Raw genomic sequence first — 27,012 nt, forward strand, 5'->3', positions numbered from 1 at the left:
ATTTTTTTTTTTTTTTTTTTTTTTTTTCAGTACGCAGGCCTCTCACTGTTGTGGCCTCTCCCGTTGTGGAGCACAGGCTCCGGACGCGCAGGCTCAGCGGCCATGGCTCACGGGCCTAGCCGCTCCGCAGCATGTGGGATCTTCCCAGACCGGGGCACGAACCCATGACCCCTGCATCGGCAGGCGGACTCTCAACCACTGAGCCACCAGGGAAGCCCGAGCACAGAGGACTTTTAAGGCAGTGAAAATCCTGTGTATTATAATGATGGACACATGTCATTATACATTCGTCCAAATCCACAGAATGTACAACACCAAGAGTGAATCCTAAGGTAAACTACGGACTTTGGGTGATTATGATGTGTCAATGTAGGTTCATCTTCAGTAAAAAAAAAAAAAAAATGTACCACTCTGGTGAGTGATACTAATAATGGGGGAGGCTATGCAGGCATTGAAGCAGGGGGTATATGGGAAATCTCTGTACCTTCCTCTTGATTTTTATTATGAACCTAAAACCGCTCTAAAAAAGTAAGTCTTAAAGATTCTATGGGGACTTCCCTGGCGGTCCAGTGGTTAAGACTCCACGCTTACACTGCAGCGGGGCGTGGGTTCCATCCTTGGTCAGGGAACTAAGATCCCACATGCCACACAGCACAGCCAAAAAAAAAAAAAAAAAAAGATTCCATAAATTTTACATCGATATTTAAAATTCAAATCATAGAAAAACATATAAATATCAAGAAACAGGTTAAAGGTAGCATTTCAAAGATACATGCATAGCTTTTTAGCCTAATCCAATAATTAGTTCAGTGGTACCTAACCAATGAGATGATGAAGAGGAAATAGGAACATGAAACACAGATACTCACTTGCTTTTTCTTCAAGTCTGTGAAGGCAGCAAAATCATCAGGGGAGTCAGAAGGAACACTTGTGACCACACCAGTACCTTATAAAAGAAACTGTAGAATTAACTAATATAACAAGAATGTGTTTCGCAAAGAATTTCTAGAAAGAAATAAACTCTTTACCTTTATCCTCCTTGATGGTGAGCATTGGAAGAACATAGATCACCTTATAGGATGTTAAAGGCGCAGAAAGTGACGCACCAAGAATATCCTATGTAAGAAAAAGATCAGCATAAAACAGAAGTAACTTATTCTAATCATTAAAATTTAAAACAATGTTAACATTTTAAGCCCTGAGAAGCTAATAATCAACAACACTCATTCTTTTATACCTACTAGACTAAAAATAATTGAAAATAATTATAATACCCAAATATTGCAAGGTTGTGAGGAAATTAGTACACTTATACATTGCTTGAGGAAAACAATATAGGAATCCAACTTGGACCCAGCAATCCAATCCTAGGAATTTACCTCACAGGAAAAAGAATTATTTTTTCTTTGAGAATCTCCCCAATGCTGTGTTAACTACGTTAGCAAAACCTGGAAACTAAAACTTTAAATGATAAAAAAATCACTTAATAAAATATGAAACATCAACAAGATAGAATATTGTATCTCTATTTTAAATGATAATTAGGAAGACAAACTGAACTAAAAAGATGTATCTTAAAAGAAAAAATCAGAAGGTCGGATAATATTGGACCCATATTCTCATATATCAACAAAAAGCTTGCGGGGCTTCCCCGGCAGTCCAGTGGTTAAGACTCCACGCTTCCAATGCAGGGAGCTCAGGTTCAATCCCTGGTCAGGGAACTAAGACCCCACATGCCGCTCAGCACAGCCAAAAAAACAAAACAAAACAAAACACACAAACAGCTTGCAGCTGCTTGTTTACCTAAGGAATGCACTTTTCAATTCCATATAGTTCCCACCCTTCCACTTTATTCATATACATAAGCTGCTTACGGAATTTACAGTCATATAGGATAAAGGTTAAATATCATAATAGCCTTAAAGGTTGAAAGCTATTTTTAAATTTATACCACCCATTTTCCTCATTCCAGAATCTGTTCAAATTAACATGGAAAAAAGCTGCATTTAAGAACAGGAAAAAAATGGTGTCATTAATACTGTTCCTAAAAACTTCTCAGACAGAACTCTAACATCAGGAACTAATAAGATGTAACAGCACTGCTTATAACAGAAGAAACAATTCAACTACCCATTATAGAGAATCATTAAACAATTTGTGGCACGGCCAAACAACAAAATGCTGTGTAACAGTAAAAAATAAGAACAAAGGGAATTCCTTGGAGGTCCAGTGGTTAGGACTCTGTGCTTTCATGCCAAGGGCCCAGGTTCAATTCCTGGTTAGGGAACTAAGATCCCTTAAGCTGCATGGCACAACCCAAAAGAAAAGAGAGAACAAGAAAGATGTTTACCTACTGATAAAATAATTACCAAGTTATAGTTAAGTAAAAAAGAAAGTAAAACACAGACAATGTGATAAAATACATTGCCATTTGTGTGTAAAAGAGAGGGCAAAAGTATATATATATACGTATTTGCTTGTATACACATGAAATACTTCTGGAAGGATACACAAGACAGTGATTTTCCTGACTGCCTATGGAAGGGAGAATTGAGTGACTGGGACTATTTTGTGTAGCTTTTTGTCTTTTTTTTTTTTTTTTTTTGGCTGCTCTGCATAGCTTGCGGGATCTTAGTTCCCCAACCAGGGATTGAACCTGTGCCCTCGTCAGTGAAACCATGGAGTCCTAACCACTGGACTGCCAGGGAATTCCCTCTTTTCGTCTTGAATTTTGAGTCTTATGAATATTTAGTAATCTAGTCAAAAAATAAGTTTACAAAATAAGTAAGAAATAAACTCTCCAATTCAAAAGGAGAATTGAGATGGTATTCTACTCATCCTTTTCTTTTAAAAGATTATTTATTAAGATACCAACGATCAGCATTTACCAAAGGGAATAAAACACACTCAAAAATACCGATAAGTAAATAAACTCTAAGGATAAGAGCTATGTAACCATCTAGATTTAGTTAAGGTCAACCAAGACTTCCTTTTCAGAAAAAAAGCGGCTGCAATTCCACTCCAGGAATGCAGGTAATCATATTAAAAAAGTAATATAGTGTCTACCACAGCTATTAAATCTCTCGGGGAGGACTGTCTGTATTTTCCAACCAGATAGTTACTGAGTTGCAATGTAAGATTCAAAAATACTATTTTACTGATATGGTCACACAATGAACACGCCACAGCAATAAAAAAAAAAAAAAACTACTCCTACACACAACATGGAAAAGGTATAGTCTGTACTTTTTTGTGTTTAGCTTCTTTTAGCCAAAGAAGCTAAACACAAAAAAGTACAGACTATACAATTCCACTGTGTAAAGTTCAAGAAGAGCAACTAATCTTTGGTGACTGAAGTCATGGCAGTGGTCACCTCTGCAGGAGCAGGCTGAGCAGTGACATGAAATGGACATGACAGCACCTTCTGCCGTGCTGGAACTGTTCTATACCTTGATTTGGGTGGTGCTTACATGACTGTATACACATTTGAAAACACACCAAAAATATACACATTTATGACTTAACACATTCGACTGTAACGCATACCTCAATTAAAAGGTTTTTTAAAATGTTTTCTCAAGCTTCATTTTTGACATTTTCCTCTAAATTCATGCACTAAAATAAAGTCTGCTACCCAACTTACCTCTCCCATTAACTCTTTAACAACAGGCACCACTCCGTTGTCCTTGGTAAAGCCCTGGTATGACATATTCCTTGCGGCTCTTTGGGTGCAGATGAATATATCTCCATTCACTGTCTCAAATCCAATGTACTTCATATGAGGGCAAACCCAACAGTTTGTCTGTCCAAACATGGTCTCAGGTCTGAGAGTAGCAGCTACCAAGAAGATATTTTTCCCTTTCAAGCCACTAAGAAGAAAAAATATACATTTATGCAAAAAACATTATGGATTCCATCACAACTATCTGATATTTCAAAAAGATGAAGCAACAATTCTTCTACCTATTAAGGTAGGTAGCAAACCTACCTTAATTTGGATGGGTATGGCTCAAGCACTTTCAACTTGATTAAAGTATATTCCTGAGGTCCAACACCCTAAACAAAATAAAACAAAAATTCAAGGGAGAAAGAAAGGCTTGGATTACACCTACTAGTCTGTGTGAGAGATCTGATTCAAATTTCTAAGATGGGTTCCTGCATTGTTAGAATAATTCTTTCTTCCAATGAAGAGACTGCCAGTGGTGTGCTGACCACATGGAAGCCTAATGTGTAAAAATGACTTGAAGACCACCGTCCCACCCCACACCAGACCAAAACCGATCAAGGAGGCCCAGACTGTACTACGTAAGATTTGCTAAGAGCTCCCTTGAGAGGGAAGAACAGAAGGAAAAAAAAAAATGAAGTGACTTGGATTAATCAGCCAAAATAGTGTTTGCCAAAATGGGAGTTAGAAGATACAACCAACATCAATCCTACAGAGCAGTCATCACAGACATACACTGGACCAGGGGTCAGATGATGTGCATTCAAAACCTAGATTGGGCCCTCACTTATGGCTTGACCCAAGGAGTCACAATCACTCTGAGCCTTCATTTCCTCATCTGTAAAATAACTGTGCTGTGCCTCATACAGGACTGTCCTGAGGAAAACCTAAGATAATGATAGGAAAATGCTGTGAAAAACTATGATGTACTATTGAAATTTAGGATACTGCTACCACTGACTATATTAAAACTTAGCATAGTAAACTGGGCCTCTGAAGGCCCTCAAATCTTTCAAAATTTTGATTTAACGCTCATTTCTGTCAAATAAGTTACATCATAATTGAAGGCTGATTTTGAAAGGTAGTTGCTAGACTACAAATGTGTTCAAAGGTGGTAACAAAGAATGACACACTCATAGAGACTGCAAAGTTCAGATCCTGGCATTGCTGTTGATTTACTGTGCCAAGGCTTTAGGCAAATGACTTACCCTTACTTCATTCAAGTATTACAAGGAATAACGTCACTAATGTGTCCTACAGGAATGTAGAATGAACTGATGTCATGCATGGCTGGAAGTACTTTGGAAATAAGTAAGTAGGCATGTGACCAAAGCAAGTATAAATGGAATCTGTGTACATCAGTTAACCACATATCTCATTACCTTTCCTCATGCTCTCCTTTTAGAGCAGTGCACTCTCCAAGCAGTTCTTCTCAAACATTAGCAGGCATATGAATCACACTGAGAGCACATTAAGACAGGTTCCTAGGCCCCATCCCCAGAGCTTCTGATTCAGCAATTTGGGGGTGAGGTTCAAGAATCTGCTTTTCTAGGATTTCCCTGGCAGTCCAGTGGTTAGGATTCTGCGCTTTCTCTACCAAGTGCCTGGGTTCGATCCCTGGTCGGGGAATCCCACAAGCCAGGCACAGCAGCCAAAGAAACAAAACAAAAACAAAAAACAGACGAACAAACAAAAATGTGCTTTTCTAACACAAGCTGATGTAGCTGAACCTAGTGCTACTCTTGGAGTAGCAAGGTCCTTGACAAGATACAGGTACCTATGATGACATTCTGCCTCTGGCTTAACAGCCACAAGAGTATCATGACTATACACCTCAGCACTGAAATAAAGTGATTTTTAGATTTCTAATCTATTTCTTAAACTCTATGCCCACATTAAGAATTATTACAATAGGGACTTCCCTGGTGGCACAGTGGTTAAGAATCCGCCAGCCAATGAAGGGGACACGGGTTCAAGCCCTGCTCCAGGAAGATCCCACATGCCGCAGAGCAACTAAGCCCATGTGCCACAACTACTGAACCCGCGTGTCAAACTACTGAAGCCTGAGCGCCTACAGCTGGCACACCTAGAGCCCATGCTCCGCAACAAAGAGAAGCCATCGCAATGAGAAGCCTGAACACAACAAAGAGTAGCATCCACTCGCCGCAATTAGAGAAAAGCCCACGTGCAGCAACGAATACCCAACACAGCCAAAAATAATCAAACAAGTAAATTTATTAAAAAAAAGAATTATTACAATAGCTACTCTATGGCACAAATAATTACCTCTCCAGTTTGTCTGTCATGATCCATACAAGGCTGTCCATCTTTTGGAGAATAAATGGTATACCTAAAAAATAAATAAGTGACAAATATTATTATAACGTACAAGTTTTATCCTAACATATTTGCCAGTGTTGCACCTAACCATCACAATATTTCTTCTAACTAAAACTTCTAACTGAGCAAATGTCTACATCATTTTTATGCTTTTATGGCGAGTTCTACTGCCAACATAGTTATTTAATGAAAGCTTTCTGCCTTCATCAAAGGTAATACCACTGAAAAATATCTACTGATCTTGGCTTTATGGTATGAAACAGAAGACTGTAAAATATAAATTTGCCTTTAAAATGAAAATAGCATAAGGCAGACAGCAGAAGAAGAACTACAGTCCTGCAGCCTGTGGAACAAAAACCATATTCACAGAAACACAGACAAGATGAAAAGGCAGAGGGCTATGTACCAGATGAAGGAACAAGATAAAACCCCAGAAAAACAACTAAATGAAGTGGAGATAGGCAACCTTCCAGAAAGAGAATTCAGAAAAATGACAGTGAAGATGATCCAGGACCTCGGAAAAAGAATGGAGGCAAAGATCGAGACGATGCAAGAAATGTTTAAAAAAGACCTAGAAGAATTAAAGAACAAACAAACAGAGATGAACAATACAATAAATGAAATGAAAACTACACTAGAAGGAATCAATAGCAGAATAACTGAGGCAAAACGGATAAGTGACCTGGAAGACAGAATGGTGGAATTCACTATTGCGGAACAGAATAAAGAAAAAAGAATGAAAAGAAATGAAGACAGCCTAAGAGACCCTGAGATAACATTAAACACAACAACATTCGCATTATAGGGATCCCAGAAGGAGAAGAGAGAGAGAAAGGACCTGAGAAAATATTGGAAGAGATTACAGTCAAAAACTTCCCTAACGTGGGTAAGGAAAGAGCCACCCAAGTCCAGGAAGCGCAGAAAGTCCCATATAGGATAAACCCAAGGAGAAACACACCGAGACACACAGTAATCACACTGGCAAAAAATAAAGACAAAGAAAAATGATTGAAAGCAGCAAGAGAAAAACAAAAAATAACATACAAGGGAACTCCCATAAGGTTAACAACTGATTTCTCAGCAGAAACTCTACAAGCCAGAAGGAAGTGGCATGATATACTTAAAGGGATAAAAGGGAAGAACCTACAACCAAGATTACTCTCCCCTGCAAGGATCTCATTCAGATTCTATGGAGAAATCAAAAGCTTTACAGACAAGCAAAAGCTAAGAGAATTCAGCACCACCAAACCAGCTCTACAAACAATGCTAAAAGAACTTCACTAAGTGGGAAACACAAAAGAAAAGGACCAACAAAAACAAACCCAAAATAATTAAGAAAATGGTCATAGGAACATACATATTGATAATTACCTTAAACATGAATGGATTAAATGCTCCAACCAAAAGACACAGGCATAGAGGGAACCTACCTCAACATAATAAAGGCCATATACGACAAACCCACAGCCAACATCATTCTCAATGGTGAAAAACTGAAAGCATTTCCTCTAAGATCAGACGAGACAAGGATGTCCATTCTCACCACTATTATTCAACATAGTTTTGGAAGCCCTAGCCATGGCAATCAGAGAAGAAAAAGAAATAAAACGAATCCAAATTGGAAAAGAAGAAGTAAAACTGTCATTGTTTGCAGATGACATGACACTATACATAGAGAATCCTAAAGATGCCACCAGAAAACGACTAGAGCTAATCAATGAATTTGGTAAAGTTGCAGGATACAAAATTAATACACAGAAATCTCTTGCATTCCTATATACTAATGATGAAAAATCTGAAAGAGAAATTAAGGAAACGCTCCCATTTACCATTGCAACAAAAAGAATACAATACCTAGGAATAAACCTACCTACGGAGACAAAAGACCTGTATGCAGAAAACTATAAGATACTGATGAAAGAAATTAAAGAGGATACCAACTGATGGAGAGATAGACCATGTTCTTGGGTTGGATGAATCAATATTGTGAAAATGACTATACTACCCAAAGCAATCTACAGATTCAATGCAATCCCTATTAAATTACCAATGGCATTTTTTACAGAACTAGAACAAAAAAACCTTAAAATTTGTATGGAGACACAAAAGACCCCGAGTAGCCAAAGCAGTCTTTAGGGAAATAAACGGAGCTGGAAGAATCAGACCCCCTGACTTCAGACTATACTACAAAGCTACAGTAATCAAGACAATATGGTACTGGCACAAAAACAAAAACACAGATCAATGAAACAAGATAGAAAGCCCAGAGATAAACCCACGCACCTATGGTCAACTAATCTCTGACAAAGGAGGCAAGGATATACAATGGAGAAAAGACAGTCTCTTCAATAAGTGATGCTGGGAAAACTGGACAGTTACATGTAAAAGAATGAAATTAGAACACTCCCTAACACCATACACAAAAATAAACTCAAAATGGATTCGAGACCTAAATGTAAGACTGGACACTACAAAACTCTTAGAGGAAAACATAGGCAGAACACTCTTTGACATAAATCACAGCAAGATCTTTTTTGATCCACCTCCTAGAGTAATGGAAATAAAAACAAAAATAAACATATAGGACCTAATGAAACTTCAAAGCTTTTGCACAGCAAAGCAAGCCATAAACAAGACGAAAAGACAACCCTCAGAATGGGAGAAAATATTTGCAAACGAATCAATGGACAAAGGATTAATCTCCAAAATATATAAACAGCTCATGCAGCTCAATATTAAAGAAACAAACAACCCAATCCAAAAGTGGGTAGAAGACCTAAATAGACATTTCTCCAAAGAAGACATACAGATGGCGAAGAAGCACATGAAAAGCTGCTCAACATCACTAATTATTAGAAAAATGCAAATCAAAACTACAATGAGGTATCACCTCACATCAGTCAGAATGGGCATCATCAGAAAATCTACAAACAACAAATGCTGGAGAGGGTGTGGAGAAAAGAGAACCCTCTTGCACTGTTGGTGGGAATGTAAATTGATACAGCCACTATGGAGAACAGTAATGGAGCTTCCTTAAAAAACTAAAAATAGAATTACCATATGATCCAGCAATCCCACTACTGGGCATATACCCAGAGAAAACCATAATTCAAAAAAATGCATGCACCCCAATGTTCAGTGCAGCACTATTTACAATAGCCAGGTCATGGAAGCAACCTAAATGCCCATTGACAGACGAATGGATAAAGAAGTTGTGGTACATATATACAATGGAGTATTACTCAGCCATAAAGAGGAATGAAATTGGGTCATTTGTTGAGACGTGGATGGATCTAGAGACGGTCATACAGAGTGAAGTTAAGTCAGAAAGAAAAACAAATATCGTATATTAATGCATGTATGTGGAACCTAGAAAAATGGTACAGATGAACCAGTTTGCAGGGCAGAAGTTGAGACAGAGATATAGAGAACAAATGTATGGACACCAAGGGGGGAAAGCCGCTAGGGGGGTGGGGATGGTGGTGTGCTGAATTGGGCGATTGGGATTGACATGTATACACTGATGTGTATAAAATGGATGACTACTAAGAACCTGCTGTATAAAAAAATTAAATAAAATTAAAAAATTTTTTAAAAATCGCAAATAGCTTTTAATGAATCCACATAATCAAGGAAGAACTTTATAGAAGATTTTATAGAGCAAAAAGATAAACTAAAACACAAATAAAATTATTTTTCTACTTGGCTAGAATACTTAAAAGAATCTTTAGTGAGAACGTAAGAGAGAATCTTTAGTGAGACCCCTATTCTCCCTGGTTCTATTTGTCACAAACACTAAGCAGCTCAGAGAAACTGAGACACCAGCCAAACAAAAAGGAATTCACAGGAAGCAAGAGAACAAAAAGAGAAATTATAAAAAGAGAAAAGATAATGGAAAAAAGTAAGCTCTGGGGTACACTGAATTATAATGCAGGAATTACATGATTTTTACTTTATTATACTGAAGGACAACAAACTCACCGCTTCCCAAATTTAATTTTGCTTCTTTCTCTTAATGTTAAAAACTGCCACCTGACAAACGAGTCATAGTAAGGATTAACATCAGTTGTGATGAAGGAACGACGCCAGTCTACCTACAGAAGGAGAAAGGAAAAGGTAATTTTTGAGAAATTTATATGGTCTCTATGAACAGGAATTCCCATGAATCAATTATTTACTCTTCTACTCCTTATTTTCCAACTTAAAATTATATCAAAAATATCAAAGGAAACCAAAAAATTTCAAGTTCCACCTATTAAATATATAATACGTCATAATTATGTTAATTTGTGCTTAATATGTAAGTTTTTAAACACACACATTTACCTATTAAACATATAGGAATTATAATAAATTAAGAAGGAGCATTTACATAACACCTTTATGTATCCCTCAATATTCAAGCTACACTTGGGCTTCTTCTTATCTTTTTTTTTTTTTAATTTTATTGAAGTATAGTTGATTTACAATGTTGTGGGCTTCTTCATATTATTTGAATAGAATTCCTTTCTACTAATTGTTAATATATGTATATACATTCCAAAACAACAAATATTGAAGTACTTCATTGCTTACATTGAGGCCCATGTGGTTCTAATCTGACAATAACAGTACTGAGTCATTACTGGAATATACTATTCTAAATTAAGAGGTAGTCCAAATCTCATTCAATCACACAAATATAATGTATTTTTCATATTTCCTTAAACTCTGGGGGTGATGGGCATACCTTCAAACCCATTCTCTTCAGATCCTGAACAGCCAGTGGTGGGAAATAGTCAAGCCAATATTCTGCTTCAGAAAATTTAACTATCTCTTCATCAGACAGACCAAGGGATTTCATAATGTCCCACTGGTATTTAGAAGATCCAGCTTTAGCAGTAGCTTTACTCTGAAAATAACAGCAAAACCAAACTCCATCAAAGAATAACTAACAACTGGTTAACAAATTCCAGGACCACAGTAATTTTAAGTGAATAATCCTATTTGGTAGTTTTTTTAAATCTAAAACAATACTGTTGACATGTCAGAATAGTGCGGGATCTGGATGTACTGTTCTGTTTGCCAAACCATATAGTCTGATACCTGGATTCTGACACCAAAGATAACTACCAATACAGAGGTGGAACCATAAAAAGTTATCATCACAAAGATAAGATCTTAGCACCAAACCTTCTCTATTTCCTTTTTTCAAATACCACATGCACCTTTTTTAGTTATGAATAAGCTGCTAACAAGAGTTTCCTCCTTTTCCAATATTTACCAATATCAAAAAGGTAACCACATGCCAGGGACTGGAGGTAGGCAAAAAGGCTGAATTATAAAAAGGTAGGACAAGGAATCCGGGGGCTGAGGAAACTGTTCTGTATAGTACCGTGGTGGTAGAAACATGACTCCATGCACTTGTCAAACCAACACAACGATACACTGCGAAGAGTGAGAGAGAGATGGAGGAAAGGAGGGAGGGAGGGAAGAAGGGAGGGAGGGAGGGAGAGAGAGGAAGGAAGAAAGGAAGGGAAGGAAGACGGGAGGGAGGGAGGGAGGGAGGAAGAGAGGAAAGGAAAGGAAGGAAGGAAGGAAGGAAGGAAGGAAGAGTTTACATTAATTAAAAAAAACATTTAAAAAATATAAAGAAATTTTTTATAATGTATAAAGAAATAAATACAGACACGTACATATAAGTGGGTTAGTAGACATACATATATTTCCTTGCTCTTTCTACTGAGAGGACCTAGAAACAATGAGCATAACTAGCACTCAGAACTTAGTTTCTAAATACCATATTTCAATAAAAGGAAAGAGGACTCCTTGGAAAAGTGGTTGACTCTGGGGTTAAAACAGGGAAAATACAAAATGAGCCTGGAGCATCTTGTGGCACCTGAATGTATAGAAGTGCTCAAAAAGAAAAAAAAAAGAAAAGAAAAGAAAAGAGAAAGAAAGAAATAGAAAAGAGAAAAAAAGATGGGGGCATGTCAAATGGACACAGGAGCCCACTAAAAGATTCCCCCAATGGCCATTGCTAGAACAATCTGAGCAATAACAATAACTCAAAAAAACCCAATAGGATTAGATTATAACCCAAAGAATAAATATGCATGAATCCACACTGATATAAAAAAGAAATTAATAGATAAGTAAATGAGGGAGAAAGAACAACATTTCCTTTCAGAAGAATTCCAGATAATAAATATAGAAGGAATGAGGGAAACTGAAAATCACCATTAGAACAAAATATGCAGCAATAACCGCTGTAGGGAAGATCCAATGATGAATGCTAAAATTAGTGAGCAAATATATAAAAAGAAACAAGATATTGGGACTTCCCTGGTGATGCAGTGGGTAAGACTCCACACTCCCAGCACAGGGGGCCCGGGTTCGATCCCTGGTCAGGGAACTAGATCCTGCGTGCATGCCACAGCTAAGAGTTTGCATGTCACAACTAAGAGTCCACATGCCACAACTAAGAAGCCCGCATGCCACAACTAAGAAGTCCGCATACCACACACAACTAAAAGATCCTGCATGCCACAACGAAGATCCCAAGTGCCACAACTAACACCCAATGCAGCCAAAATAAATAAAAATCTTTAAAATATAAAGTATACAATGCAATGGTTTAAAAACAAAAAAAGAAACAAGGTATTATTTCCATAGCCTCAAAGTATCTCTCTCAAAACATACATGAATTACAAAGGGAAAAATAAAATCTTCACAGGAGAAAGACCTAACAGACACCACCCAAACCAAATAATCAAGGTTAACAGCACCAGTAATAAGATATATCAATATCTTATACTCCCTCATATGATGCACTGAAGACACATCACCTCTCAATCTACTCATGAGAAAGCATTAGACAAACCCAAAATGAGGGACATTCTATAAGTTATCTGACCAGTACTCTTCAAAAGTGCCAAGATCATGGAAGACAGAAGAAGAGACATGAGAAGGAAATGCAAAATGGGATTTTGGACTGGATCTTGGAACAGAATAAGGATATTAAGGAAAAACTGTTAAATCCAAATGAAGTATGTAGTTTCTTAAACAGTATTGTTCAATGTTGGTTTCTTAGTTTTGAGAACTGTACCATGGTTATATAAGATGTAACTGGGTTAAGATTCTAAGAGAACCCTGTACAATCCTGTAATTCTTCTGTAAGTCTAAAATTATGTCAAAATAAAGTAAAAAGGGGAAAAAAAGGCAATCAAAAAGTGAGAAAGATAATTCTGCTTTATTACTTTTAAAAATTACTGAGTATTTTTTATGTGTCAGGTACTATGCTAGTACTGGGAATGTACATATAAATCAGACAAATATAAATATAAAACTTCAACCAAAATAAGTATGATCAAACCACCAAACCTTTTTTCCTTTAGCTTTATCCTTAATTATTATATCTTCTGTTTTAATACTGATTTCTTCTTCCTCTTCCTCATCTGGAAAATCAGGGGGGCAACCATAAAGCTCTATTTCTCTTTTCAATTTATCAGCACATGCCTACAAAAAAACACAACATTAGAGATGGTAAAGTTAAAAATTCAAGGTGGAAACAATTTGAGTTTTGTTGTTGTTTCTATGGCCAACTAAAACTGACTCTGGGGCTTCCCTGGTGGTGCAGTGGTTAAGAATCCGCCTGCCAGTGCAAGGGACACGGGTTTGAGCCCTGGTCCGGAAAGATCCCACATGCCGCGGAGCAACTAAGCTCCTGTGCCACAACTACTGAGCCTGCACTCTAGAGCCCTCGTGTCACAACTACTAAAGCCTGCATGCCCACAACTACTGAAGCCCACGTGCCTAGAGCCCGTGCTCCATAACAAGAGAAGTCACTGCAATGAGAAGCCTGTGCACCGCAATGAAGAGCAGCCCCCGCTCGCCACAACTAGAGAAAGCTCGCGCACAGCAATGAAGACCCAACACAGCCAAAAATAAATAAATAAATAAATAAGTTTATTTAAAAGAAAAACCTGACTCTGAAATTTAGGTAGATAGGACAGACATTAAGTTAGAATACAAATACTGAAAGATGAAGGGATTTATCCAAGGTTATAAAGCTAGTAAGCTGCAGAATTACAACATGAACCTGCACTTTCAACCCCAGCTCTTTTCAGCTGTACCATGAGTCCACTGTCACAAACAAAGATGACACCAAGTAGACAGTGTTAAAGTTATGAGAAAAATACAAATATAGAACTGTGAATTTCAAAAAAGGGAGGGGAGGGCTTCCCTGGTGGCGCAGTGGTTGGGAGTCCGCCTGCCGATGCAGGGGATGCGGGTTCGTGCCCTGGTCCGGGAAGATCCCACATGCCGCGGAGCGGGCAGGCCCGTGAGCCATGGCCGCTGAGCCTGCGCGTCCGGAGCCTGTGCTCCGCAACGGGAGAGGCCACAACAGTGAGAGGCCTGTGTACCGCAAAAAAAAAAAAAAAAAAAAAAAAAAAAGGGAGGGGACATGTCTATGAAGAATTTCAGCTAACAAGAATGAGACAACTAGAAAGTCATCATTTTACAACCACAAATTCAATAACTGAAAGACAAAGATAATGAAAGGATGCTAAAACCACTGAGTTACTGGGTAACGAAATATTCAGAGGCTCTTAAGGTATCATCCCACAGATTAGTTTTTAATTAGAAAAGAGAAAAGTTACCTTTAGAATGAGGAAATCTGGCAGTTACTAACTTAATATCACTAAAATGACACAAGTTGCCATTATATGACTTTTGATGTGATACAGTGGGAAGTTCCAACCTCATCAATGTAGTACTGGTGATAACCAAATGCAAAGTGTGATCCACAAAATAAAAAGGAAAAAACCACCAGAAAGGATACATCAATGCTCAATTTCGTGGAGTGGATAATGGGACTATGACAATGTAGAAGAATGCCCTTGTTCTCAACAGAAACAAGCTGAAGTGTTTAGGGGTGACACGTCATGATGTCTGCCAACTTACTTTCAATGAATTCATAGAAAAAGGGAGAAGAAAGTGTGCATGTATTGTATGTTGAGAGACAGAACTAGAGCCACTGTGGCAAATGTTAATACTTGGTAACTGTAAGTGAAGGGTACATGGGTGCTCACTGCATTATCGTTTTACCTTTCCTATAGGTTGGACATTTTTCAAAATAAAAGACTGGAGAATAAAAAGAAATGAGATATATTTCCCAAGTCCCAAGGATTTAGGGAATCCTTTCAACTGTAGTTTTCTTGCCCATCATTTATTGAAAATTATTTTTATTATGAATTTATGACAAATTTAAGACACTTGCAAAAATGACCAAAATATGATAGAATTGTTTATTATTTTATGCCAACAGCCTATATATGCCATGAATGCACAAAACACTGCCCATTTTACTTGTTAGTAGTTATCATCTAATTCTAAAACAGAAATATGAATACATAAGGAATCAAAAGATATCAGCATTACTTAGAAATCACTTAGACCTTAATGTGTGCCCTTAAAGCACTTCTCCAAATGTTTTCTAAAAATTAAATTTCATGATAATAAATTCAGTTCACTTCAAAAAACACTCTAATGTAATACAGAAGTACATATTGGAAAATCCTATTTCAAGCTCTTGAATTGGAGGTTTAACTTAAGCTTAATTTGCTCTAAGCTAAAAAGAGTACAAAGCAATCCCAAAAGCAATCTTACCTTAACAGGCATTCCAGTACAGTGTAAACCAAAGGGAAATAGACAAGTTTTTCCTTTCAATCTCTGGTACCCTACTGCAAACTATAGAAAAAAAATTCAATTTAAACTACAAATTTAAATGCTAGACGAATACAAAATTCTGACTTTTCACAAAGATCATGAGTTTTCCTCTTCACATCTTCCTTTAGAATACCAGTTAGATTTTATAGTCATTCCAAAGTTATCCTTTTTTTTCTGTCTTTTCACCAACCTAGAAATTACTTATGAACATGTATACATACCTAGACCCCTGCACACACACACATACAGCATGTGAAAATAGAAAAATTAAATTACTTTAACATAAAAACCATGCTTAAAATTAAGGAATTCTAAGTTCCCTTAACAGGAAATAAATTCTATAGATGCTATTTTCTTTAAAATAGTATTTATTAAAGACCCTCCCATCCCATTATATTAAACATAGAGGAAGCTTTACCTCACATTTGGATAAAGAAAATGTATGTCCCAAGTGAAGGCGCCCATTCATATATGGATATGGGAAGGTTACAAAGTACTTGTCCTTGCTGCAAAACAATCGTAAAAAAGAAAGTACAAAAAAGAAAATGTTAAATTCCTTTTACAATGAAGGGTGGGGTCATGGGGACACTTACTATAAATAACTTGTTTAAATTTAGTTATTTAACAGACATTGAAAATTAAATTTGTAAATCCAGAAATTAAAAGCTCTCTAAAATTGAAACTTGTTTTTGATTTAGAAAAACTAAGGTATTTATAGGTGGCTATTAAAGAACTAAATATCCTTGTAGCAAATATTGGAGGTTTAACTTAAGCTAAAATACTGAGTTCAAAATGATATACTAAAAAAAAAAAATTAATAGGGAGACTGAATTAATTTACTGTTTTACTGATTAAACGAGATATGCTTTCATTAGATATATAGAAAGCAATTCAAAGCCTCTCAGGTAAAATAAAACATCCTCAAAATTACACGATATGTGGTAAATTCCCTTAAAATGCACCTTTTTAAAGCTGCTTAATGTATTATGTTATACTCCTTTTTTCTATGAATCAAGTGTATCTAACAGACATATGTAAGTTATAAAGCACACCTGTGCTTCATAAGTGACCACCTGTAAACACACCATCCAACTTATGAACTCACTGAAGCTACCCGTGTGCTACTCCCCACCCTCCCACCAGACAGAACCATTATCTTGAAATTTACTTTTGTCATTCCTTTGTTTTTGAATAGTTTGCACATAAGTCTATGCCTTTAAACAATACATCATTTAGTTTCACTCGTGAGCTTTTTTCATTCAGTGTTATATTTCTAAGTTTCTTCAGTTCATTTTCTTTCACTGAGCAAAAGCACTTTCTAATTCACTTTTGATTACTTTAAATTACCTTAGATTTGACCAAAGTTCTAGAACCAAACAGAAACTTCAAATTATAGTTTAAAGTATAACACCAGAGACTTTGTATTAGAGCAAATTCTTTTCCTCTCTTTAAAAAAAAAAAAATTCCATTAGAGTGTAGCTTAGTAGCAAGGATAGACTTTGGAATCAGAAAGTCCTGATAAGAAGTCCAAGCCCTGTCAATTCCTAGCCATGCAATCTTAAGCTGGTTACTTAACCTCTCTGTGTTTCAGTATACTCATCAATAAAACAAAAATTAAAATATTGGTAACCTTAAAGCGTTACTAAGAACATTAAATGAGAATATGCATGTTAAAAAATGGCCTATTTCCTATTGCCTTGGCATATTGAACAATACCTGTTCAATATTAGCTATTATTGCTATTGTTGTCAGTGCATTTCCTCAACTCTAAGAAGCACATTTTTCTACAGTCCAACGTATCTGAAATTGTGACGCATCTTATAATTGATGCATATATTTACTGTGGTACTGTGTTGCAGCAGTTACTTTGTTTTTCCCCAATATCATATCATTATCTACGGTCTGTCTTCTAATAAACAATTCTTAACATCAAGGCAATACAGATTTATAAAATAAGATCTTTAAATACAGAAATCCTTCAAAATTTATAATCTGTGCCTCTGGAGATAATTATCACTATAATATGAATCTCTGTAACAGAATGACTTGCTATTATCAGTCAGCAAAGATAAAACTTCAAAACATTTTCCTTTGTCTAACTATGAAAAATATTAGTTTTTAAAAAAACCTTTACATAGGAAAAAATCCTTTAAGATTCCATAGGAAAGAGGAGGCTAATTTGAAATAGAGAAAGTGGAAGTTACCTCCTGTTTCAGACATTGTAAATACAATCTGCCTTATTCCTTCCACAGAGCAGTCTCTGCAGCCAATGGTTCTGGAAACACAAGGTGTAGAGTTTCACAAACTATTACTCACCTAGTCTGTTTCTCTAAATTAGATGCATTGACCTCAAACACTTTCTTGGCATCCCATTTTTCTTGGACTTCTTTCTCAATCTTCTTCAAGAAGTCCACTTTGGTTGTTCTTTTTCTTTCCTATTGGACACAAAAGAGATAGAATAATACACTCTATATTTCAGCAGACTTGCTTTAAAAAGAGAAAAAAAAATTTGGGTTCACACAGAACTGAGCTGTTTACTGACAGATTAATTTTTCCATGGTTATCTTTAAATTTAAATGAGTAAGACTAAAAATTAGGGCTATCATGACCTGATAGGGTTATCCACTTCAGACGTCAAAGGGATGACTAAAGAATTACTTAAATACATAAAAAAGCTGTGAAATACTTGTTTTTAATTAGATACTACAATATAACACCGTTGTCAAATGTTCCTATTTAGTTAAAATAGATGAATACTTAGAAAAGCATAGGATGGTGCAGTGCCTGCTTGCCCAGCTGCAATTATGCCCACCAAAGGAGGATGGTGAGGCCTAATGGGTAGAGGCTGAGAGAGGATTAGTCATCTGCGTGTTCTTTTTTTCAAGGAAGCTGATGAAGAACTTCTCTCCAAAATGGTTAACAGGCTATTAATATGAAATTAAAATGAAACAGAACGGCAAACATGCCTCCAGCATATTGGATCTACCTGGCAACATTCCCATCATCCCTTATGCCACCCTTGGATGAAAATAAAAGGAAAAAACATACGTGATCACTCTAACTCTGAAAAAGAAAAAGGATTAGAACTTCCCTCTCAGTATGGGACTCTGTGAAAAAGAATCAGCTACTAAAAGCACGTGTGCTACAGCCGAGGTGGAACATGGGACTTATGTAACTGGCAACTGGGAAAGCTGGATACCAATGGACCATACACAATCTAATTCTGTTTTGAAAACTTAATATTAGTTTCTAGAATTTTATTTTCTTGTACGAAATTATCTGAACCGAAATTAGATTTTCTTCCCCTTCTTACACGCTAACATTTCCAGATTCTGCAGCATTTTCAATCGAGAAAATACCCTGGTTCTACTTATACTGAATACCTTTACAACCTACAGGGCAAGTGACCTTGCCATGTCATGTCATGTCTCCCTCTGTCCTTCCACCCAACTATTTAAAACATGCTTTCTACTCATATCACAGATATACTGGATTTTTAGACAGCTATTTTTAAAAATGGTTACACAAATTTGAAGTACTATGCAAACGGGACTTCTGTGCAATTAAAAAAACCCTAAACTTACCACTATTTCTTCAATAACTATCTTAAATATACCTTGTGTATTATGTAATAAAAATAAGAGTACTAAAATTGGGTAAGATTCAGTACAAATCTACCATAGAGTTGTCAACTCTGTTTTACTATTTTCAGTTTTATATTTTTTTTCTTTCTTTCTTTCTTTCTTTTTTTTTTGGCCATGCTATACGGCTTGTGGGATCTTAGTTCCCTGACCAGGGATTGAACTCCAGCCTTCCCCACTGAAATTGCAGAGTCCTAACCACTGGACCGCCAGGGAATTCCTTTAGTTTTCTTTATTTTAAATCAAAGGATTTGATTAGTAAATCAAGTTTACTATTCCTTTTTATTTTTTTAAGCAAGTTTAAGATAGAAGAGGACAAGCAACAGAAAGATGAAATGTCAGCTTACAAGGGGAGGTGCAATGATGGATTAAAAGAACCCTGCCACAAAGGCAGAGAGGAAATAAGAAAGAATTCCACATTTGAAAAGTCATGGACATAAGTTTCTCTAGTACCAAAGGAAAATAAAAATGACAAGTAAATTTTTTATTTCTATAAATCCTGACCAGATCGTAATTGCTGTGAGTAGAACTTATATCAAAACACAAATCTGATCAAGTCAATTCCTCTTCAGAGGTTCTCTACTGCTCTCTGGATAAAGTCCATACTCTTAAACCTGGCACTCAAGGCCCTTCTTATCTCATCTTTGCCAGGCCCCTCCCTCTTCCCTCTCACCACCACTCCAGGCCTATTAAGCCACCTGCACTTTCCCAAGTGTGCCAAGCTCCCTCTCTCCCCTCTGGGCCTTTGTTTAAGCTATTCTCCCCGCCCTCATACCCCACCAATCTCTTTGCCTGGCTACCTCATCCTTCAGGTCCCAGCTGATCACCTGCCTTGATTCCCCAAGAGTGTATCAGGTACCATTCTTAATATGTTCCTGCCTACCAGTATTACCTCTATGATAGCACTAATCATGCAGTATCAGTATCAGTCTATCTTCCCCATAGGACTATAAGTTTGTTCACAGTGGGGACTGTGCCTCATTTCTCATCATATCCTCAATGTCTAAGCTTGTAGCAGCTCTCAAATATGTGTTGAACATTTAAAGATTTAAAAAGAGAAATGAGTAACACTGCCAGCTTTTGCATACCATGGCCATAACAAAATAACTTAAGAACTGGGTTGCATATTTGAGTCAAGTTGCTAAGCAATTTGGACTCTTTCCCAAGAATTTCCATAAAACTAAATGTGGCTGCATAAGGAATTTCCTTTTCCAAGAAAGAATAAGGCCCTCCATCTATTCACTCTTTTCCATTCCTGCTACCAACCAACTTCACTTAGACCCTCAGCTCCTTGGCCCCCTCTTACTGCAAAATCCTCTTTTTAACAAGTAACCTGTAAGTTATAAGTAAGTCTCTCTATTCCTATACATGCTGACCCCTGTTTTCAATTTTAACATGCAAGAACTACCATTTGAAAAAAAGCTATGGCAGAGACGATGGTTTGCCTATGCGATATCCATTCCCTCCCTTTCTTCCTCAGCAACAGACGCCCAACCTTACTTAGGGTAGTGCAGCAAAGGCAGTTAAGCATACTCTTCCATGGTTCCAGGAGAATTCAGATTGGAGCTATGTGACTAGGTTCTGGCAAAGGAGTTTTGAGCAGAAGAAAGTCAGTCACTTCCACCTGGCCCTTAAAACAGTCTGTACAACTCCTAATAGCCAACTTAATCTGTAGGTGGAACAGGCACACTGCCTAGGGCCCACAATACTTCTAGGGGCTCAACAAAATATTTTAATATCTTTTAGAATCAGAAGAAAAAATTAAACTTTTGGATAGAAGAAAAATCTTTAATATATAATATTAATATATCTGTCTTTATACAACACAGCTGTCAAAGATAATTTCTAATATATTTTTTTTTACAGAGGAAGCAGCCCACAAAGGCAAAATTATCTAAGGCCTCATGAAGCCTTGTTGTACCTCCTATGCTAGGGTCATGCGTCATATGAAATCCCACTGTATCATTAGTAAATTCCTCTTTCCTTTAACCAACTTGAGTTGGCTTCCACTGCATGCAACCAAATAATCTCTCATATTTACCCAACTGGGTTGTAAACTCCTGGCAGACAGCAACTTTTAGAACATTTATAGTCACCTCAGCACCACATCCAATGCTAAGAGACACAGAAGTTACATGACAAATATTTTTTGCTTAAAAATGACATCAACCACCCATGAAAGCAACAGTCTTCACAAGTTACTTAGAACTATGTGTTTCTTTTCACTGTACTGAGCGTGCTAAATGCACAAAAGCTCTTCTTTGAGGTCTCTGCTTCTCAGAAAAACTTATTCCTCAAAACTCAAAGGTCAATTGTAATGAAATCTGATATTGGCCCCAGCATCAACTTGTATAACTTTGAGCAAGTCACTTGATCAATCTGAGTCTCAATTTCTTCATTGGTTGCTCAACTAATCAATTGGTTTGCTGTTTTGTCTCATTTTGTTTCATTTTGTTTTGTTTTGGGCCGCACTGCTTGGTTTGCGCAATATTAGTTCCCCGACCAGGGATCGAACCCATGCCCTCAGCAGTGAAAGTACAGAGTCCTAACCACTGGACAGCCAGGAAATTCCCAACAATTGATCATTTTAACTAGTTAAAAGGTTATTTAACAAGAGCAAAGTTCCTAAACTTTGGCCCTACTGACATTTGGGGCCAAATAATTCTTTGTTTTCAGGGGCTGTCATGGGCACCGCAAGATGTTTAGGAACATCCCTGGCTTCTACCCACTAGCTGCCAGTAGCACACCCCCAAGTTGTGATAATCCAGAGTCTCCAGACCACATGTTCTCTGGGTGACAAAATCACCCCTAATAAAGAACCAATGAACTAGATAATAAACTTTTCCATATATTCATAGTATTCTGCAGTTCTTAACTTTTATGCACACTAACTTATTTGATCTTAACAACAACCCTAAGAGGTGGGCAACAATCGCCCTAAGAAGTGGGCAGACCAGCGATTACCATTTCAAAGATGATGAATCTGGGGCTTCCCTGGTGGCGCAGTGGTTGAGAGTCCGCCTGCCGATGCAGGGGACACGAGTTCGTGTCCCGGTCCGGGAAGATCCCACATGCCGCGGAGCAGCTAGGCCCATGAGCCATGGCCGCTGACCCTGCGCGTCCGGAGCCTGTGCTCCGCGACGGGAGAGGCCACAACAGTGAGAGGCCCGCGTACCGCAAAACAAAACAAAACAAAACAAAGATGATGAATCTGAAGCTCAGAGATCATTATGCCAGCAAATGGTCAGGCTGGACAAAAACCCTCATCTTCTGACTTTTATTTCTGCTTTCTCTTAGTACTCTGGCCATATCCTAGCACCACTGGCTGTAGAACTTAGACAAGATCCTTAACCTCTTTAAGCCTCCATTTCTCTATCTATAAAATGAGAATAATAATTATATCTACCTTGTACTATTATTATGAGGATTAAGAGATAATACGCATGAAGGACTTAGCACAGTGCCGGCCCCATGGTAAACGCTCAATAATGCTAACCATTATCACAGAGAGACAACTAGACATCACGTGCTTTTTATCAGATGTCAAAATGGCATTGTGGTTATGTTTTAAGAGAATATCTCATTATATTTTAAAAACTTACTGAAATATGTATGGATGAAATGATACAGCGCCTTGAGTTTGTTTAAAATGAATCCTGACAGGTGGAGGAGGAGGTTCTGGGGAAGGTACGACTGAAACGAGATTGGCCCTGAACTGCCAATTATTGAAGTGGGGTGATGGGCACATGGAAGTACATAACACTATTATTTCTACTTTGCTCACTATTTAAATTTTCCAAATGAAAAATTTTAAAACAAAAAATTTAAAGTTGACTATTATCTTTATTACAACAAATCCCCAGCTCTAAGTCTGACATGTAACTAAAAGGTATTAAAACTGTCAAAACCGGGCTTCCCTGGTGGCGCAGTGGTTGAGAATCCACCTGCTGATGCAGGGGACACGGGTTCGTGCCCCGGTCCGGGAAGATCCCACATGCCGTGGAGCGGCTGGACCCGTGAGCCATAGCCACTGAGCCTGCGCGTCCGGAGCCTGTGCTCCTTAACGGGAAGAGGCCACAGCAGTGAGAGGTCCGCGTACCACAAAAAAAAAAAAAGTTTAAAAAAAACCTCTATAAAATAAATATTCCTATGATATGAAGGAAATTACATTGCTTGCTCTTTACAAATTCAATTATAATATAAAAACTAATTTTATATCCATGCTACTCCATGTTTATTATGTTATATTCTTTACTATTGGTAAGGTTTCTTCCAGAGTTAGAAAACTTTCATTACAGGAAGGTGCTTGCAAAAGAAATTTCCCCATAGTTTACAATTGCAAATAGTACAATAATTAAGAGAATGAGCTCCAGAATGGGACCAAATGAATTAAAATTCTACTTCTTAGTAGATCTGATCTCACCCCCTCTGTTCTATACAGGAACATCACTTTTCTCTATCAGTTCTCCCTTTCTACAGGACAATTTCCATAAGCATACAACCACTATATAATTTCTCCTGTCCTTAAAAAAAAAACCAAAAACCTCTTTTAACCTTCATCTATTACCCCATTCCTCTGCTCTCCTTTATAGAATTCTTCAGAAGAGTTGTTCATACTCATTATCTCCAGTCTCTCTCTTCCCATTCATTCTTGAACACACTCTTCAAACAGGACCTACGAGGCTTTATATGACCTACATCCACCCACCAGTCAACCACCACCACCACTACCCCCCAACACACACACACACACACACACGTCATCCATCATCATCATCACCTCCCCCTGGATGACAGCCCTTTGCACATACAACCCTCCTTGTTTTTCACTCCACTCACACTGTTGGCTCTGCCCGGAAATCTTTTCCTCCGTACAGCTGCATGGCTTGCTCCCTTACCTTCTGCCACAATGCCACCTCAGCAAAGCCTTTTTTGATCTACCCCTTCCTGATCTGTTTTTTTTGTTTATAGCACCTACCGGCACCTGACATATTTTACCACATACTTTAGAATGTAGCGCACACACACGTAAACACCATGAATGCAGAAATGTTTGTCTACTTTACAAAGAGGCGCTCAAAAAATTTTTGTTGAAAGGAGAAATCAATGTCACATACTCCTCTTTCTCCAAATCAGTTTTTAGAAACTTTGGTGAAATAACACACGTGACATGAAGTAGTCTACAAAGTTAAAGATATCAGGGCCTCGCTCATCAGCTAGCAAGAAAAGGCACATCCTGACAACAGCCAAGCCTTAAACGTGGGAGGCAAGGCCTCCCCATTCTTTAGAAAAGGATTTCTTCCCTTCAGGACAGTGGCTACCACATGGGGCCCCTAGACTCTGGCGAAAGCAGGTAACCAGCCGGGTTCCAAGGCCAGGCGTAGCGGACCCTCTTCCCGCCAAAACTCACCGCCATGGCGCCGCCCGTCCGACTGTGCAAACCCACGACGGTGACTTCGGTGATCCCCCTCGAAGGAGTGGTTACAACCTTTCCCCTCCCTCTCTGCGAAGCCAGGCCTACCACGACACTAAAGCACACACTTCGCACCTGATGAGGCAATCTCGGGCTCACTAATTAAGTACCTCCGGGGGCATCTCATAGCCTGCTGGGAATCGTAGTTCCCAGACCCCTAGACCCCACGTCCTGCAGGCATCTATTGACTACATTTCCCAGAGGACAACAGGCTACGGAAGTGTACCCGATAAGCCACTCAGAGGGGACCCGGTAGTGACGTCATGAGCATGTTGAACTACAAAGCCCATGATGCAGTTCGGTGTCGCAGACTGCCGCGAGTGCGCCCTGACTGACGTGGGCATAGCCCACGTTCAACCTTTTCACCATATGGAGCTGGTTTGGGTGTCTTGTCAGGATGCCAGGATGCAAGGTGTATTCGTCCTCAGTGACTGAGGTGCTAATTATGCGTTGCCGTTGTGCACGGATATTTATCACTGTCGGTGGCATTCAAAAGTTCAGAATTTAGACATTTTGTAGCCACTTATTAACAATCTCCATTTTATTAAAGGAGAGGCTGGAAGCCTTCCACCTGGTCCCAGTGCCAAGCTCAGACTGTTTCATCCGTGTCACCAACCAAGACTGAGCTGTCTGAAGTACTAGTCACTAGCCACATTGTGGCTATTTAAATTAATTAAAATTAAGTAAAGTTTAAATTTTATTTCTTCAATCGCACTAGCCACTTTTCATGTGCTGGAAAGTCCACGTGCCTAGTTGTTACTATGTCTCTGGACAGTGCGGATATAGAACATTTCCATCATCAAACAAAGATGTATTGAAAAGTGCTGATCCAAGACTTTCACTTTCTGGTGGTCAGATTAGTTACTCTCACATGCATTCCTTTATTAATTCAATAAATAATCATTAAGGATCTACAAAGCACTTGGAGGGGTGGAGGTGTGCCCAGCCCAGAAGTGTGTCTTCCTAATGGAATAGAGGGGAAAAAAATTTTAACAAAAATAAATTTTGAATTATATATGTGTAATATATATTGTATTTACATTTTTCAGCAGTTTTGAAATATAAATTTAATGATGGCCTAACACAATGCCTGGCACGTGGTATGGGCTCAATAAAAATTTGTTGAAAGGAAGTTAAGAATGAACCTTAGGTTATAGAGAACCTACCAGTGGCTCGCCTGCCTCCAGGCTCTTACACGTACAAATACTCCGCATCATTTTCCACACTCTCTACCTTTAGCTACTAACCATTTAGACATCACTTCCTGACAGCCCAAGTCTGGGTTGAATGTCTGTTCCTAAATATTCTCTGAAGCACCCCCTTCCCGCCCTCCCTTGGGAAATTTATCTCACTGAATTTTAATTGCCTGTTGATTTATCACTAGAGTTAAGCTCTATGATAGCAGAGGCTGCCTAGCACGGTGTCTGGCACATAGTAGGTGCCTTATAAGTATTTATTGAATGAATGAAAGAATCCTCATCATCCACAGCTCTTATAACTAGGCTTAGGCTTTCCTGTTCCAATTCTGCCCTAACCAGTACTATTTGTCATCTTTGACTCATCAGCTTCCAATCCACGTTGGTTATTGAAATTATTCATACAACCAATATCTATTAAATACCTCCTATGAACATGACATAGAGGTAAGGTATAGTAGGGAACAAGACAGACACTGCCCCTGCCCTCATGGAACTTACAGTCTAAAGTGCATGAGCCATTAAAGAAGAAAATAAAGAAGTGATGGTGTGATGACAAATTATGAAAATTATGAAAAACCTACCTCCATGCCTCCAACTGCATTTTTTTAAATTTTCCTATTTAAGTGACAAATATATTTTTCAAGGGTCACTTGGTTTTCATTCATTCGACAAAAATTTAATTCACTTATACTATATACAAGGCACTATCCTAGATGCTGGAAATACAACTCTTGAACAAGACAAGTGCAGTCACCTCCTTCTAGTGGAAGAGGCAAACACTGAAGCTATGGGAGCGATGGGAGGCCATGGAAGGGTTTTAAGTAAGGAAGGGACATGGTCCCATTTGTGTTTCATAGAGATCTTTCTGAAGAACGGTTGAAAGGGAGCAAAACTGGAAGCAGAAGGCTGTTGCAGTTGTCCAGG

The 27,012-nt window shown here is 38.0% G+C and overlaps 1 protein-coding gene across 1 annotated transcript in view; it reads right to left on the bottom strand.

Annotated features, from left to right (window-relative positions):
* Positions 1 to 24,999, bottom strand: part of LARS (leucyl-tRNA synthetase) — a 67,765-nt gene extending 42,766 nt beyond the window's left edge. Inside the window, exons 1-12 of the mRNA XM_029216905.1 lie at positions 24,827 to 24,999; positions 18,092 to 18,210; positions 16,194 to 16,281; positions 15,716 to 15,796; positions 13,427 to 13,561; positions 10,794 to 10,955; positions 10,046 to 10,158; positions 6,011 to 6,074; positions 3,989 to 4,056; positions 3,644 to 3,869; positions 1,029 to 1,116; positions 870 to 946 (exon numbers count right to left, since the gene is read on the bottom strand). Coding sequence (XP_029072738.1) covers positions 870 to 946; positions 1,029 to 1,116; positions 3,644 to 3,869; positions 3,989 to 4,056; positions 6,011 to 6,074; positions 10,046 to 10,158; positions 10,794 to 10,955; positions 13,427 to 13,561; positions 15,716 to 15,796; positions 16,194 to 16,281; positions 18,092 to 18,210; positions 24,827 to 24,832 — 1,227 coding nt within the window. The 5' untranslated portion in view covers positions 24,833 to 24,999. The remainder of the gene's footprint in view (positions 1 to 869; positions 947 to 1,028; positions 1,117 to 3,643; positions 3,870 to 3,988; positions 4,057 to 6,010; positions 6,075 to 10,045; positions 10,159 to 10,793; positions 10,956 to 13,426; positions 13,562 to 15,715; positions 15,797 to 16,193; positions 16,282 to 18,091; positions 18,211 to 24,826) is intronic.
* Between the last annotated feature and the right edge of the window lie 2,013 nt (positions 25,000 to 27,012).

The sequence above is a fragment of the Monodon monoceros genome, unplaced genomic scaffold, assembly GCF_005190385.1.
Source record: "Monodon monoceros isolate NGI ecotype Baffin Bay Population unplaced genomic scaffold, NGI_Narwhal_1 Super_Scaffold_12, whole genome shotgun sequence".
Lineage (NCBI taxonomy): Eukaryota > Metazoa > Chordata > Mammalia > Artiodactyla > Monodontidae > Monodon > Monodon monoceros.